General features: G+C 44.0%; 2 protein-coding genes across 3 annotated transcripts in view; both read left to right on the top strand.

Moving 5' to 3' along the window:
• Positions 1-8,226, top strand: part of LOC133380995 (zinc finger protein RFP-like) — a 29,639-nt gene extending 21,413 nt beyond the window's left edge. For both annotated transcript variants that reach the window (XM_061619317.1, XM_061619316.1), the window contains 5 exons: positions 1,074-1,304; positions 2,485-2,507; positions 2,588-2,706; positions 6,637-6,663; positions 7,343-8,226. In XM_061619317.1, coding sequence (XP_061475301.1) covers positions 1,074-1,304; positions 2,485-2,507; positions 2,588-2,706; positions 6,637-6,663; positions 7,343-7,893 — 951 coding nt within the window. In that variant the 3' untranslated portion in view covers positions 7,894-8,226. The remainder of the gene's footprint in view (positions 1-1,073; positions 1,305-2,484; positions 2,508-2,587; positions 2,707-6,636; positions 6,664-7,342) is intronic.
• A 2,155-nt stretch (positions 8,227-10,381) lies between these two features.
• Positions 10,382-17,957, top strand: part of LOC133380997 (zinc finger protein RFP-like) — a 33,650-nt gene continuing 26,074 nt past the window's right edge. Inside the window, exon 1 of the mRNA XM_061619322.1 lies at positions 10,382-11,582. The gene's annotated coding sequence lies outside the window, so the exon portion shown is untranslated. The remainder of the gene's footprint in view (positions 11,583-17,957) is intronic.

The raw sequence follows: 17,957 nt of genomic DNA on the forward strand, positions 1-17,957 counted from the left end.
ACCTTGAGATCCTTTATTTTTATTTTTTTTATTTGATTTATATCCCACCCTTCCTTCCAGCAGGAGCCCAGGGCAGCAATCCTTGGAGGAAAGGTGGTATATAAATGCAATAAATTCTTTAATTAATAACAAATAGCACTCCTCTACATGAATGAATTGCCACATGAGTTTGTATCAGAACTGGGCCCACCACAGTACATTTTAGTTGGTCAAAAATGTTCCCATATGCTCCACTTAAGATTCAGTAGACACCAGTGGTGTAGTCCTCTTGGGTCTCAGGGAGTCTTAGTCCCTTTACTTTTTTGGGAGCAGGGTCCTGGCAGCGCCCCTATGTCTCCAGAATCCTACAAGCCAATCAGAATGAAAGGGGAGTATGTTAGCCACTGAGAAGAGTTTTCTAACATGCTTCTTTGTCCTTTCCTGCTAACTGGAGCCAATCAGAGTGACGGGAGGTAAGTCAGCCACTGAGAAGACTCTTCCCAGTAGCTAACACTCCTCTTTCACACTTATTGGTTCCTAGGAATGTCTGCTGTTGTGGGAGAAGTCATTAACAAGGATCTCATTCTCAACGCAGCAGCAAAAAAAGGGGGCATGTCTATGATTATCATGAAGGGACCCTGCACTTCTGAATTTGCCACTACACTACTGGTAGACACTTTTTGACCCTCTGGTCTTTTCAGTTGATTACGCATACCTTGTGCTAGCCTTTGCCAACCCGGTGCGCTCCAACTATTTTGGACCACAACTCCCATCTCTGTCTGGAGCTGATGGGATTTGTAGTCCAAAACATCTGAAGGGCACCAGGTTGGCAACAGCTGCTTTACACAATTATTTATTTATTTAGTACATAGTTAGTGATGATGTTCTGAAAAAGGCAAAGTAAGCTGAAGTGTGTCCCTCATGGAACTATTATTGCTAAGAATCCTTTGGAAATTGTCTTCGCTTTAGTACCCTCAAGAAGCACCATGTGCAGAATTCTTTTGCAGTATCAGTCACAGCCTAGTAGCTCCTTTCCCTTGAATGATGCTCACGTTCCACCTCTAACCCTTCCCCAATATCTGTTTTTCCTTCAGACAGAGTTAGAGGAGGAGAAGCACAATGTCACGGGGGCTTTTGAGCGAATGCACGATTTTCTTGACAAGCTAGAGCGCTTTTGGCTTGCTGAGCTGGCCGATCTGGAGAACGAGATGAAGAAGAGGCAGGAAGAATATGTCTCCAGGCTCTCCGAGGAGATTTCGTGTCTCAGTAGCTTGATCACAGAGATGGAGACAAAGTGCCAGCAGCCAGCTCTTGAGTTCCTGCAGGTGAGGCTTGAAACACAAAGGCACCTCCCAGGTCCCTGGAAATGAAGCAGGCATGATCTCTGAGAAAGACCCAGGCTATGTACACATAACATTTTATTCTAGAATCGATGGGAATTGAGTACTTGTTTTTCCTATGTAGTCCACACACAGTCTACACCTATTAAACATTTTTTGCCCTTGAAAAGCACTTTTTGAGAAACTGGGCTGCATACACACTAACCCACTGATAGCACAAAAATCAGTCTGGAATTGTTCATGCTCATCCTCAACATGCTGCTTTCAGTCTACACTGAATCGAAATCCTGTTGTCTGCAGTGGTGGGTGTGGTTACTTAATAGTGTTTGAAACCCTCCCCTTGATTAGGTTATCGACCCCTTAGTCTCCCTGCAATGGCCCAGGTGAATGAAGAAGAAAGCGGTGATGGCAATCATGGTATATGCCCAACTCAAGACGTTGTTGGGCAGGTGTGGGTGCACTGCCCCCCCCCCAATAGCTGGGATTGCCTGGATCTGTTTTCATCTGTTTTCAAGCGGACACAATGCAAGGTAATGCAGGATCAATCTGCAATGTGAGCTTTTATTTTAAGAATAAATCCAGTTTCTCAAGAAGTGCTTTTCAGGGGCAAAAAATATGCAATAGATCTGGATTATGTGCAGACTATGTAGAAAAAGCAAGTACTCAGTCTCCATCGATTCTAGACTAAAATATTGTGTGTACACAGCTTCCTCCTGAAAATAAGAGCTCATTGCAGATTGAGTCTGCATTGCATCGCAGTGTGTCCATTTGAAAACAGATGTAGGCGGTCCCGGCAATGGGGGCTGTCTCCACACCTGCTCAATGAGGTGGGTGTATAACAAGATTGCCATTGCCACTTCCTTCTTCATTCACCTGGGTCGTGTGCAGGGAGGAAAAGACATGGCTAACCTCATCAAGGGGAGGGTTTTCAAATGCGTATCAAGTAACCACACCCACCCTTGTAGATGGCAGGATCTAGAATTGAAAGCAATCTATATCTAGATTGAAAGCAGCACATTGATGACGAGCATGAATGATTCTGGGTCAATGTGTACACAGTTTTGGTTTTCAACTTATAAGAAAAGAGCAAAGGAATCTCCAATAGAACAAGATGCCCAGTGTGTGTTCTGCCTGTGCAACTGAGTCCATGTCTCTTCTCTTTCAGGACATCAGAACCACCTTGAGCAGGTATGTGGCTCTTTCTCCCTCCCCTTTCCATCCCTTTCTTGTGGCACATCATCCATATTGGGTGTTTTTTTTCCTTCTAGGTATCAGGAGGTACAAATGAGGCAGACCATGCTGGGAGTGTCTCCAGGCTTGGAAGAGAGACTCGAAAGTTACACTCAGAAGAATTCAGTTCTAAAGAATGCTATGGAAAAATGTGAAGGTATTAGGGGGTGGTCAATTCAGGGAAGGGAAAGGATGCCATTTCTCAGGAGGCTCCATGTTTAGGTTGGTTGCTGCAAAAGTCAGAGGTTTGTTGAAGAGGAGCTGACTTTTACTAGGAATTATCCTGGAGATAACTTAAGTGTCACATTTCCCACACTCCATGAACGTCCTAGAACAAAGGGCCAGTTTCCTTTGATGCAACTGCCCACCTTGTCCACGGGTCCACCAGTGGAAAAGTATTCCTGTTGCTCTCTGTGTGTGAGAGAACTTCACTTAAAAGAACAGGACAGCAGTACTGAGACGAGGGAACAACAGTCAAAAACAGTGAGTTTCCTTCTTCCAATAAAAGCTGAGATCGTCCACATACAGCTACGGAACTGTTCCATATAGAGTTGTATTTAATGTAGCGTTAAGGAGAACATTCTATCAGCACAAGCGTTTCTGCTTTCCCGAAGGAACAATCTCCCCTCACCTCTCCCTCCACACTCTGGGGGTTGTCCTGACCCTCTGGAGCAGATACGGTATGGAGAGGAGAGGGGGGAAAGTCCTGTTGCACTAGCAACAGAAGAAGAGCCTGCTGGATCAGGCCAGTGGCCCATCTGGTCCAGCTTCCTGTTCACTAGGGATGGAAAGAGCTGTCAATTTCAGTTCTCTCAGTTTCTCATTTTTCTAATCTTAAATTCAGTTCTCCATATTTTGGCAGCAATTTGTGATTTTCTTAAAAAAAAAAATCCTCATGAAAATTCTCCAGCAATGTAGCATAAATTTCTCCTAACGTACACATTTGTGCAGTGTTTTGACTAATGTACATATTTTGGCAAGCCATTTCTCATCATATAATGCATGTTATTTTCACTCTTATATTCCTTTCTATGCACACTTCCCCCTAATATATGCATTTTTGTAAATTTTGGTTGGCAAACTGTGTAGCAAAATTCAAATAAGTGAATTTTGAAGGATGGCTGTGTTTCAGTTCTCATTGTTTCAGAAAGTGTGAATTTGGTACATTTGCCTTGAAACGCAAGCTGAACTGAAATTCTCGCCCATCCCTACTGTTCACACAGTGGCCGACCAGGTGCCTGTGGGAAGCCCTCAAGTAGGACCTGAGTGCAAAAGCACTCTCCCCTCCTGTGCTTTCCAGCAACTGATATTCAGAAGCATACTGCCTCCAACTATGGAGGCACTGCATAGCCATCACGGCTAGTAGCCATTCACAGCCTTATCCTCCAAGAATTCTCTTTTAAATCCTCTTTTAAAGCCAACCAAGTTGGTGGCCATCACTGCCCCTTTTGTGAGCGAATTCCATAGTTTTACTACGCGCTGTATGAAGAAATCCTTGTCCTGGCTCTCACTAGTGCAACAGGTTAGTTGAATATGGCCCATAGTATCTCCCACATCTTCCACTCCTTCTACATGGATAAATTGTGTAGGACAGGGATGGGGAACCTGTGAGTCTCCAGATATTGTTGGACTATAAATCCCATCATCCCTGATCATTGGCCATGTTCACTGGGGCCAATGGGAGTTAGGAGTCCAGCAACATCAGCAGGCATAATGTGCCCCATCCCTGGTCTAGGACCAGATTCCGTTCACCCAAATCAATCTGCCCGTATGTGATAGTCATCTCTGCAGAAGACCTGTTCTGGTGGCCCCAAAATCAGAGGCTAAATGGGTGGTAACCAGAGACGAGGTCCTTTCAGTGGTGGCACCAAGGCTTTAGGGTGCCTCCTTTTTTCCTGTATCCTTTTAGCCTCATGAGATCAATTTTACATGGGAGAGAGTTTAAGGAAGGGAAAAAACCAAATTATACTTTTTAAAAACTACTGATTTTAGAGGTTTTCCTTGTGTTTTGTTTGAAATTTTAGCAAATGTATCCCATTCTCTTTTGATTTTATTTGGTTCGAAACTTTGAACACATGGATAGAAAGACTGTGTATTCATATATTAAATTAATTTAATTTAAGGATAAAGATCCTATCTGGTCAGTAATTCAATGTCCTCCCATTTTTGGCTTTGGAGGGACTATAATCACCTAGTCCCACCTTTTCTTCTGCAACATACTGAATTAAACCGAAGAGTTTCTCCGCTGGCCATATTTGGAGGGCAGGAAGAGAGGAATGGGGGACAACATCCATTTTCTTAATCAACTTAATGGTGCCCATTTCTCAAATCCACTTGGAAGATGCCTCCTTTCCCTGCTCCCAAGTACTCCTTCTACTTTGCCTCCCTATTATCTCCTTGCCCTTTACTCCTAACACAAAAGTCCAGAGTTAAACATCAATTCATATTACAAGGGCTCAATTTAAATGCTGATCTTAATGAAGAATTCAGCGGCTTGGCTTTTTGAACATGAAATCTTACATTCTTACCTGTATGATGGTCTAAGCAAGGATGGGGAACCAATATGGCCCTCCAGGCCTCTCAATCTAGTCCTCAAGACTTTTCTGAGGCCACACCCCCTCTCCCCAGGCCACACCCCTCACTGGCTCTGCTCTCCCCTCTCCTCAAGTGCTTTGTCTGGCTGGAATGTGTCCTTGTTCTGTCTGTGATCATGCCTGTTGCTTGTCTGGATGGAGGGCAGAGAGAGATGTGCGTGTATGTGCTGAAACCTTTTGATGTTGTGTAGGTGGAATGTAGCCTGTTGTAAAGCCTAACAGCTACATCCTTTGCCCCTCCCACTTTTGCCTCTGGACTCACACGCCACTGGCATGTGGCTCCCAGAAGGTTGTCCATGAGGGAATGTGGAGGTCATGTTTCTCCGCCTTGGTCTCGGTGTTGCCCCTTGTAGAATTCTGCAGGGAGGAGGATGGGGACAAAACTAGAATGAGTTGGCTCTGCTTATCATTGGCTCTGACTCCACCTACTGTCAGCCTGTCTGCCTTCCGCCCTACCAGTCCCAGTGGGCACCATCCACCACTGATCTATGTATAGAAATTTACATATGCCAGTGCTATGCAAAGCTGTGCCCTCTTTTTGATGAGGCACTTCCTCTATTTTGGCCGTGGGTAATTGGCTGCCTTCCACATCTGATACCCCAAATTATAGATGTATTCATCTATAACTGGCTGCCCATTTGCTACCAGGCCAAGTTCAAAGTTCTGGTTTTGGTGTACAAAGCCCTATACAGCTCAGGACCAGGTTACCTGAAAGACCGTCTTACCCCTTATATACCCAGTTGATCACTGCGCTCTGCAGGTGAGGGCTTCCTGCAGATACCATCTTATCAGGAGGTTCGTTCTGCACAACATAGGAAACAGACCTTTAGTGTGGCAGCACCTACCCTGTGGAACTCCCTCCTTTTGAATATTAGGCAGGCGCCATCTCTGCTATCTTTTCTGTGCCTTTTGAAGACTTTTCTTTTTCAACAAGCCTTTTAAGTTGAGAGCTATCCCAGTCTGTGTCAGATTTGCTTAACATGTTTTTAATAATGTTTTTAACCTTAAAAAAAAGTTTTTAAAATGTTTTTAACGTTGTTTTGTCTTAATGTATTTTAAGGTTTTTTTTATGATGTTTTAAAGTGTTTTTAGTGGCTTGTTTGCCACCTTGGGCTCCTGCTGGGAGGAAGGGCGGGATACAAATTAAATAAATTAATAATAATAATAATAAATTCACTGTAAATGTAATGGAAATGTACTGCCTTCAAGTCAATTCCGACTTATGGCGACCCTATGAAAAGGGTTCTCATGAGTCTGAGAGGCAGTGACTGGCCCAAGATCACCCAGTGAGCTTCATGGCTATGTGGGGATTTGAATTCTGGTCTCCCAGGTCATAGTCCAACACCTTAACCACTACACCACACTAGGCCTCATTAAAATGTTAAGAATTTAGTATCTGGTTGGGGTTTGGGGGCAGGGGTGGTTAGCAAATGACATATTTTATAATCTTGTGATCTCGTTTTAAATTGGTCACTCTTTCTTCCATATAATAGGGTCACTGACGCAAGCTCTGAACAAAGGTAACTATCCACAAGGAACTAAAAGAGAAGAGAAAATTTTATCAGCCTGTGTACATATTACCAGATAAAAATGCAACTATGTCGTTATTTTTCTCAGTTCTTTCCGATTGAAGCTGGTTTGGGAAACCATGCATCAAAATGTAGTATTTCATAAGAAACAATAGGATAGATATGGATTATGGCTAACGTCATGTATACACTGCTTCCCAAACCAGAAGCGGGAGCATACTGGCTGCAGAGAAAATGGGAGTGTGTACCCAGCCTTTGTGTCAACCCCTCATTCAACTATTTCATCAGGTTCTCTTAGACAGATGGTTTATTACACCCCTCTTCTGGAAAGTCCATTTATTTTTCCTCATATGTGCAGTCACTGAGCTTATCGATATAGAGAGAACAAGTGAGGTAGTGCAGGGGCTTTCTCACCCCTGATTCAGTGGGAATGTGGGACTTCAAAATATCCATATGAGTGGGCTCCCGAGTGTTGCCATCAGCCATTGACTTCTCTCTGGCCTCAACCTGCCTCTAATTGAGGCAGTGGCCCTTTCTCCTATGCTTTGCTGGGCCTCCTCTGACCAGGCCTAGGATGTTTCTGAGCCTCTCTCCACGCAGGGGAGACTGATCCTTCCCCCGACATGGCCACCGTCCAGTCCCTTTGTCATATTCTCTCTGTCTTTTGCAGTGAGTATCACTCTGGATCGAGATACAGCACATCCCTTCCTCATTGTAACACAGGATCTAAAGAGTGTGCGAAGGGGAGAGAAGAATCAAGGCGTGCCAGACAACTCTGAGAGATTTGACAATATGCTCTATGTGCTGGGCCATGCGAGGTTTGCCTCAGGAAGATATTGGTGGGAGGTGGGGGTGGAAGAGGAGGAGGAGGAGGAAAGGGACCAGTCAACCTGGGCCGTAGGGGTCGCAAAAGAGTCTGTCAGGCGGAAAGGTTATATCTCCATTCATCCTACTGAGGGGATCTGGGCTGTTGGGAAGACAAAGTATGAGTCAGCCTCACCTGGTCACTTCTGGGCTTTCACTTCCCCTGAGCGGACCCTTTTGAAGTTGGGATATGAGCTCAGGAAGATCCGGGTGTCCCTGGACTACGATGAGGGGCGTGTGGAATTTTATGATGCTTATACAGATGACTTGATCTTCACTTTCCGTGAAGCCACATTTTCTGGGGAGAGGATCCAGCCCTTTTTCTTTGTTTGGTGGGGAGCTGGACTGAAGTGCTGAGGAGAATCCCTACCACTGGAGGTACCTGTCGAAATGGACTCAGTTAAGAGAAGGGTAGGGGAGAAGGTGTGAGCAACTGGAGTGCCATGGAGGAGGGATTGAGTAAAATGGGGGCTAGAACAGGCAAGGAGTTCAGGCTGTTGAGGTGAAAAGATTTCATAGGAGCTTCAGAAAGATCCCTGCCTTCATTTGTTTTAGTTTATCTAAATAGGAAAATATGCCTATTGGAGAGCGCACAACATCATGCAAACATGACCATTTTTTCAATGGATACTTGATTACCTTGAATGTTACTGGATTACTGTTAAAAATATATCAAATTGTGTAACAGAATCATGAGTTTGCTTTGGAAACTTTTTTCTTGTCAGTGTCCATATTAGGGCAATACCCTTATTCAGTGCCTGGAATGAACTAATTCAGATTAACAAAATTCACAAAACTAATTCAAAAATCTTTGAACAACACCTGAAAGTAGTTCCCATTACTTCCGGTTGAACTGAATTTAGTTCCTTTGCTGTGAACTTTAGGCAATTTTTAAATCCATTCATTTAATTCAAATGTTTCTCCAGACTGAGTCCAGACTCCAGACCGAGGTCACTAGTTGGTGCAGTGACTGGACAACATGTGACCAATATGTGTCAGCAGCACATCATGTATTGAAAGCACTTTTATACCACTTTAACAGTCATGGCTTCCCCCCAAAAATCCTGGGAAATGTAGTTTGTTAAGGATACTGAGTACAATTCCTTCTTTGGGGGAAGCCTTGACATTTAAAGTGGTGTAAGTGGTTTTCATGGTATGGTGTGGATGTGATTGATGGGATTGCTGACTGTAGCCCCTGAAGGTCAGTGTGGTCTCTCAGTTGCCCTGTGGCCTACTACTGGTAAGAGGGATTTTAAAGTGTAGAGAATAAATGATGCTGCACCACTGGACTTGAGCTGGTGGAGTGGATATGATGGTGCAACATGTCTGTGGCATCAGGTTTCTGATACAAGCATATAGCAAGACACTCCAGTTTACAGGACTTCTGCCAAGTCTCAGTGCTGAAATGAATCTAGATCAGATATGTGGAGCCTGTGGCCCTCCAGATGCTGTTTGACTTCAATTCCCATCATCCCTGATCGTTGGCCAGGCTGGCTGGGGCAGATGGGAGTTGGAAGGCCAACAACATCTGGAGGGCCATAGATTCCCCATCTCTGTTCTGTGCCCCCCTTCACACGTGAAGGCAGCATTGTGTGGAACAGGGCTACGCTGCTGGCCTTGTTCCTGGTGTTGGTGGCCACAAGTCCTGCATCTCATCATTTCTTCCAAGAATGCTTGGAATTGTACAGCAACCACTCACTCGAGTACCTTGCTCCACAGAGGATATTTGTAACCAGGTGATAGTTGTTGCAATCATTTCAGTCCAAGGAGGGTGTCAAACTTGCCCAATATTGCAGTTTGCACACTCTTGAGAGTGGATGCCTTTTTCATCACAGAAACCATTTTATGTTCGGTTATATAATTGTTCTCTTCCAGATTTCCTTTACTTTCTCTCTCCCCCCTTTTTTTGGTTCACCACTGGGGTTAACAGCCCCACTTTCCAATTTTCCACTCTTTTTCTGGTCTCTCCATCAGTTTCAGTCTCCTCTGAGGCAACGCTGTCTTGGTCATTTTCAGGCAACCTGTTTCTGGAGCACCCATCCTGATTTATTTGCACAAAGTTTGTGGGGAGGTTAGACAATGTTGGCTGTTTATTGAGCAATCACTCTGATTAGTTTGCAAGGAGGTTAGACAATGTTGCATCCAGCAATTCTTATCCCAGACTTTCCAGTGCATTTCCCCATCACAATCCTTACTGGTAAAAATCCAATTTTGGGGGAGGAAGTGGATTTGTTGCACAAAAGCTCCAAATCCACTTTAATTACACAACCTGAATTTGCCGGGAGGTGACTGAATCCCACTCAAAATAGCAGCAGTCAAAGCACCCATAGTGTGAGGGGTTGATGCTGGGGAAGGTGGATGACATGATGGAGATGCCCCATCCTACCTTCCATTTCCAGCTGAAGAGCCATTGTGGGTACATCCATATGGGGGATTAATTTGCAAATGGGTCATTGAGATATTGTATTGCAAATGAGCCACTGGCCACAGGTAGGGATAGACAGATCTGCCAATTTCAGTTCTTTCAGTTTCTCATTTTTCCAGTCTTAAATTAAGTTTTCCACATTTCTGCAGCAATTTCCAATTTTTTTAGGAAAAAAATCTTAACATATTTCAGTATTTTAGTACAAATTTCTCCTAACAAACACATTTTTGTTTGCAGTTTTGACTAAGGTACATATTTTTGCAAGCAATTTTCTCTAATATAATGCATTTTGTATGTTATTCTCATGAATATATTCATCATCATCATCTGTTACCTCACCAGCAGATCCCAGGTGACGTTACAACAGTTTTAACAGTTAATATTAAAAACAATTTCAACAAATTACAATCACAGTAATAGGGTGGCTCCTGAAAACATACATCTAAGATGTCAAAGGCACATTTATGCACTTTTCCCTCTAATATATGAAGTTTTGTAAACTGGTTGGAGAACAACACAAAATTCAGAGAAGTGCAAATTTCAAAGGAAGGCTGTGTTTTCACAAGTGGGAGTTAAGTAGTTTCACCTTTAAATGCAAACTGAATCAAATTTCTCCCCCCCCATTCCTAGCCACAGGTGTTGTTGTTGGACTTGAATTACCCCCAGAAAGGGTAAATCAGGATTAAATGGAGGGAAATATAGGCTGGCATTTTGATGCCAATAACGATGTGTGGATGCTGGGGGGGAAAGCATGTGTGGGGAGCACATATGCTGCTATAAATGTTCATCTGGAAGCACCCTTTGTATCCTGCAATGCAGTGCAAACCCTTCCCCTGAAGAGTTTAATTTTTAAAACATTTTTTTAAAAAAACATACCATTTGCTTCCTTTAATTCTCGCAATTCCATTGCTTTTTTTTAAATCCATGTGTTAGGACAGTAACAGCCCCTTCATTCATTGTTTCTTTAATTTGCTCCCTCCTGGAGCAGGCTGACCTGGGGCTGCTTAATGTGCTTGGAGGAGGTGGCACCGCAACCTTTGTGTTATTTAGAACAGGAAATGTCTGGTCAGGAAAAAAGGGTCAGTGCAAATGAGCAAAAATCCCTCTCTGTGGAGAAATGCTGTATATAGATCTTTCTATGTTTTGCGCTTTGGAAAACATTTCTGTGATCTCTGCTGAGTGTGTGTAACTGTCAAAAGTTTGAGGCCTTGTGCTATTATGGGCCTGTTTAGCACCGTCTATTTCGTGACAGATTCTGCAAGTGGAAAGAGACATGCTCACTTTTAGTAGTTATAGATGGTGCCTTGATCAAGTGCATTCATTTTGATCCGTTTGGGAAACAACAGACTCTGATTGGGTGAAGGTTCTGTGAAGAATAGGCAATTGACTGTCAGGAAAAATAACTGTCAGCTGGGAGGAAAAACATTCTGTTAGGAAACTCCATTGATGTGAAGCAAGAACTAAAGAATGCAGAGGGAGAAATGGATAGCTGAGGCCTGAATATTAGGCTATTTCCCTCCTGTGTTAAAACTGCTGGTGAATATCAAGAAGGGAGCTGCTGGCTTCGTTACTCTTAAGAGGCTGCACTGTGTAAATGTCTTCCCAGAAGAAGGTGACACAAGTGAGTTTTTAAAATCGGCTAAAATGTCCAAATACCCAGAAGTACAACTGGAGGAGCTTTGGAGTCAAAAGCGGAGTATACCCAGGAGCTGGACCAGGTTGTGAGTGAATTTGACTGGGGAGGAGGTTTAGGGAATTTGCCCTGAGGTAAAAGCCACTGGTATCAGCCACAGTGTCACTTGAATCCTTAGGAACTGTCACGGAGCACATGTAGGACCCCAAAGTAAATAGTATTCTCTTATGTACAAAGTATCCCATGCATAAACAGTTAATAGCTGATTCTGTTTCCAGTGTTTTTGTCAGTCTCACGCCCAAGCCAATCATGCCACACTGCCAGGAGGTTTTTAAAGCCCTGGGCTCCTACTGGAAAGAAGGGCAGGATATAAATCTAATAATAGCATAAATAAATAAATAAATCTAAGAGAATGGGTGGCAGCAGAAAAAGATCACATTGAGGAATTCTTGAGTTATAATGGCAGGGACTCTATGCATTCTGGAATATAAAAACTAATAAAGCAAAAATATGTAAACCTTTATAAAAAGTGAGCCTGAGCAAATCATTTCCATATATATATATTGGCTTCCACCTTCATCAGCTGCTAACATACAAATGCTATTACCAAGGAGGCAGTTATAGAGCTTTGAGGATGAAATGCTCAGGGATTTCATTTGCAGAAGCTAAATGATGTTTATACTCTGTCTGACTATGAGAAATTCATTGATGAAAGGCTTGTTGAAGGCTGGTTGAAAGAGGAAAAGCTTCAAAAGGCGCCAAAAAGATAGCAGAGATGGCGCCTGCCTAATATTTAAGGGGAGGGAGTTCCACAGGGTAGGTGCCGCCACACTAAAGGTCCATTTCCTATATTGTGCAGAACGAACCTCCTGATAAGATGGTATCTGCAGGAAGCCCTTCTTTTTTATTTATTTATTTTATTAAATTTATATACCGCCCCATAACCGAAGCTCTCTGGGCGGTTCACAACAGTCATACATCAATACAATAAACCACATATTTAGACAATTTAAAACAACTTTAAAATTTTTCTTAAAAAAGTTAAAAAAACAATTTTAACACATACTAAAATGCCTGGGAGAAGAGGAGAGTTTTAACCTGGCGCCAAAAAGATAATAATGTTGGCGCCAGGCGTACCTCATCAGGAAGATTGTTCCATAATTTGGAGGCCACCACTGAAAAGGCCCTTTTTCTTGTTGATACCCTCCGAGCTTCCCTATGAGTAGGCACCCAGAGGAGGGTCTTCGATGTTGAGCATAGTGTATGGGTAGGTTCATATCGGGAGAGGCGTTCCATCAGGTATTGTGGTCCCGAACCATATAAGGCTTTATAGGTTAACACCAGCACTTTGAACCGGGCCCGGAAACATATAGGCAGCCAATGCAAGCGGGCCAGAATCTGTGTTATATGTTCGGACCACCAGGTTCCTGTTATCAACCTGGCCGCTGCATTTTGCACGAGCTGCAGTTTCCGAACCGTCTTCAAAGGCAGCCCCACGTAGAGCGCATTGCAGTAATCTAATTTAGAGGTTACCGGAGCATGAACAACTGAAGCGAGGTTCTCTCTGTCCAGATAGGGACATAGCTGGGCCACCATCCGAAGTTGGTAAAAAGCACCCTGTGCCACCGAGGCTACTTGTGCCTCGAGTGACAGGGATGGTTCTAAAAGAACTCCCAAGCTATGAACCTGCTCCTTCAGGAGGAGTGCAACCCCATCCAGAACAGGGCGAACATCCACCACCCGGTCAGGAGAACCGCCCACTAACAGCATCTCAGTCTTGCCTGGATTGAGCCTCAGTTTGTTAGCTCTCATCCAGTCCATTGTCGCAGTCAGGCATTGGTTCAGCACATTGACAGCCTCACCTGAAAAAGATGAAAAAGAGTAGCATACTGATGGCAACGCACTCCAAAACTTCTGATGACCGCACCCAGCGGCTTCATGTAGATACTAAAAAGCATGGGGGACAGAACTGACCCCTGCAGAACTCCATACTGGAGGGCCCAGGATGTCGAGCAATGCTCCCCCAGCACTAACCTCTGGAGACGGCCCGCCAAGTAGGAGTGGAACCACTGCCAAGCAGTGCTGCCAACTCCCAAATCAGCGAGTCTCCCCAGAAGGATACCATGGTCGATGGTATTAAAAGCCGCTGAGAGATCAAGGAGAATCAGCAGAGTCACACTCCCCCTGTCTTTCTCCCGACAAAGGTCATCATACAGGGCAACCAAGGCTGTCTCCGTACCAAAACCAGGCCTGAAACCCTACTGAAATGGATCCAGATAATCCAGATAATCGGTCTCATCCAAGAGTGTCTGGAGCTGGTTGGCAACCACTCGTTCCAGGACCTTGCCCAGGAATGGAACATTTGCTACTGGCCTATAGTTATTAAGATTTTCTGGGTCCAGAGACGATTTCTTCAGAAGTGGTCTTACTACCGCCTCTTTCAGGCAGCTAGGGACCACTCCCTCTCACAATGAGGCGTTAATCACTTCCCTGGCCCAGCCGGCTGTCCCAATCCTGCTAGCTTTTATTAGCCAAGAGGGGCAAGGATCCAACCTAGAAGTGGTTGCACGCACCAGTTCAAGCACCTTGTCAACATCCTCAAGCTGTACCAACTGAAACTCATCCAAAAAATCAAGACAAGGCCGAGCTCTGGACACCTCATTCGATTCAACTGCTATAACATTGGAGTCTAAATCCTGGCGGATGCAAGAGATTTTATCCTGGAAGTGCCTAGCAAATTCATTGCAGCGGGCCTCAGATGGCTCCACCGTGTCCCTAGGGCCAGAATGTAATAGACCTCAGACAATTTTGAAAAGCTCTGCTGGGCGGGAGATGGAAGATGTAATAGTGGCAGCAAAATATTGCTTTTTTGCTGCCCTCACTGCCCCTAAGTATAACTTAGTATAGGCACTTACCAGTGCATAATTGCATCCATCAGGAGTTCGCCTCCATCTGCACTCAAGCCATCTCCTAGACTGTTTCATCGCTCTCAGCTCCAGAGTGTACCATGGAGCTTTATGAGCGCTACACAGGAGAGGACGTACAGGAGCGATCATGTCAACTGCCCGGGTCATTTCTGTATTCCACAGTTCAACCAGGGTTTCGACAGGAGCGCCAGCCCTATCAGCCGGAAAACTCCCCAGAGCTCTTTGAAAATCACCAGAAGTCATCAGTCTCTGGGGGCGGACCATCTTAATAGATCCCCCACCCTTGCAGAGGGGAAAAGCCGCTGTAAGTCTAAACCTCAACAAGCGGTGATCTGTCCATGACAAAGGGACTGATGTAAAACTCCCAACATTCAGATCACCATCCCCCTGTCCAGTTGCGAAAACCAAATCAAGAGTATGTCCTGCTACATGCGTTGGGCCAATAACATATTGTGACAGCCCCATGGTTGTCATGGAAACCATGAAGTCCTGAGCTTGTGTGGCCTGCTGGAGAACAGCAGCATGGGAAATGGGTTAGAAAAGGAAGAGGTGACCACTAAGTAATCATTATTTCACCATCTACCATCCCTTTTCTCAATTCTGTTTCACAAGCCTCCTTTGCAAATGCTCTAATATAAAAAATCTGTTTTTAGGTGCCATGCAAAGACCTTCTTGTTTTTCCAGGCATTTGGATTTTGATGTGGTTTGATTTTTGGACTATTCTTGGTGTTCATCTTTTTGGGTAGTGTGATGGCCACAACCAGCCACTCTGGGTCCCTGGCTGCCTGGAGAAGGGAGGTCTGGCCAAACGAGAGTGTGCTCCTCTTGCGCCCTCCCGCTCCCTATTAAGAGTTTGCTGCCACCAAATTGTTTAAGAGGGATGCCTCCTTAATAAATCCTCCAAATTTTCCTGGGGTCTCCCAAGCGTGGGTTGGTGGGTCCCAAAGTTTTATCCCCATGGACCACTTGAAATTTGCTGAGGATCTTGGTGGACCACGTAATGATTTTTCTGCCTGTTGTTGCATGGATTTTTTATATATCTCATTTATGAATCACTTTCCATAAAGCATCCTGCAGAGACTGAACAATAAAAACATCAGCAAGAAAAAAATAATAATTTCAAGTCCAATGCAGATTGAAGTAAAACTCCATGCTAAATCAAGGCGGTCATGATAGTGTTTACAGCCCTAAACAGCTTAGGTCCCAAATATCTGAAAGAATGCCTCCTTCCCTACACCTCTCGGGTGTTGAGTGTCATCAGAGGGTGTCAGCAGAAGGGGCTCTTTTGGTAGTTCCACCACCCTCAGAAGCTCGGGGGGGGGCAGGCCAGAAGAGGGCATTCTCTGTGGCAGCCCTTAAGTTGTGGAATTCCCTCCCCACCAAAGTGTGTGGCAACTTCACTCTATAGTTTTTGGCGCATGCTGAAGAGGCACTTTTCTACCCTGGCCTCTGACAGCTGAGATGCATATTTTTAGGACCCACCCTATGTTTTGTGAGGTTGTGATTTTAGGTTGTTTTTAACTGTTCTTAATATTGTTGCAGCCTGCCCTGGGACCTCTGGGTGAAAGGCGATAATAAATCATCATCTCTACTTCAAAGGCATGTTGGGAAAGGAAGGTCTTCAATAGGCGCCAAAAAGATAGACAGTCCCTGTCTAATATGTAAAGAAGGTTGGATTTTCAAAGGCCCAATTCCTAGAGCACTCAGAACAGACTTCCTGATGAGATGGTATTTACAAGATGGCTCCACATTACCCTTCATTCACACACTTAGTATGAGGAATGTAGACAAAAACTGTGGCAGCTATTCGCATTCCAGTGTTTCCTTCTGTTCCCTTGCCCTTTGAAACACTTACTCACCCAATCATCTCACCCCTATATATCAAATCAGTCAGTAAGCTCTGCAGGTCAGCGGCTCCTACACATACCATCGTATGTAGGTCTGTTCTGTACAACATAGGAAGTGAAGGTTTAGTGTGGTGCCATCTTTGGAACTCCCTCCCTTTAAATGTTACACACGCACCATCTCTGCTATCTTTTCTCTGTGCCTACTGAAGACCTTCCGCTTCTAAGCTATCTAGGCAGAGAACTTTATTCCAGTCTGCATCTGTACTGGAATTGTTTTAGAGATGTTTTTATTGTTTTATTGCTTGTTTGCTGCACTGGGCTCCTTTGGGAGGAAGGGTGGGATAATAATTCAATAAATAACAACTCAAACTCAACTTACTCAAACTAACTTACTCAAACTAGATCCACTGAAATTAATGGCCTTGACTAACTTATGTCCATTAGTTCAATGGGTCTATTCTGAGTAAAAGTCGGTTGAATAAAACCCAATAATAATGATCAGCAAAAAAAAAAAATTCTGAATAGAAAAAAAAATAACACTGCCACTACTGTGCTTTCCTGACAAAAGTGTTTGAAAAAAAATTACACACCCCTTTATCACACCAAATGACACACACCCATTTACCAGTTTCTTTTGCAGCATCAAATGGGGTATGCCATTTGCCATGCTCATTTCAGATCCATTTCTATGCCCAATAACAAACGGAATGTACTAAGGAGAGGAACAAGATTGCCATGAATCATAAGTGGAGCAAGAATTGTAAGTGAGAGAGATGTACAGCCTCTCTATACACATTCTCACCACTAACGAGCCTGCATGTTGAGAGGGTGTTCTGATTCATTTAGTCGCCTTCTAAGCAATCTTTGGTTTGCAATGGGTCAATGAACCTTGCACAAATATTTTTAATATTAGTATTATATAATACTATTATTAAACTCATTAGCTGCTTTGCAGAAGTGTCTCACTTACAAATAACAGTAAAAAATTGTATTTGGTGTTTCTATTTTGTACTCATGGTCATTGTATTCTGCCCTGGAATTCGATTGGATCCAAAATCCAGCAGAAGAACCAAGCCCACTGAGGACAGAGCATGCTCGCTAGCCACAGTATACAGAGTGACAGCTAAAAAAGAAATAAAAAATGGAACAGGATAGCGCTGATGAGGAATGGAATACCCTGCTCAGAGGGCATGGTTGACTGGAATCCTGAAGAGGAGCACTCCTTTTAGGAGAGAGGACATGCAACAACATTTTGTTGCAGATCAAGTATTTAAAAATATTCCTAACCATTACACCACACTGGCATTTGGAAGAACTGTAACTATTAAAAATGTTGGACTAGGACCAGGGAGACTAGGGTTCAAATTGTCACCCAGCTATGAAGCTCAGGGCAGTCACTGATTCACAGTGTAACCTAGCCTAACCTAACCTACCCCGTGGGATTGGTGTGAGGATAAAATGGAGGAGAACTTTGTATAGTGACATATAAGCAGGGGTGTAGTCATCCAGGGTCCCAGGGGGTCTTAGTCCCTTTACCTTTGGGGGAGCAGGGTCCCTATGTCATCAGCGTCCTTTCTTGCTGATTGGAG

Source organism: Rhineura floridana, chromosome 3 (genome assembly GCF_030035675.1).
Source record: "Rhineura floridana isolate rRhiFlo1 chromosome 3, rRhiFlo1.hap2, whole genome shotgun sequence".
NCBI lineage: Eukaryota > Metazoa > Chordata > Lepidosauria > Squamata > Rhineuridae > Rhineura > Rhineura floridana.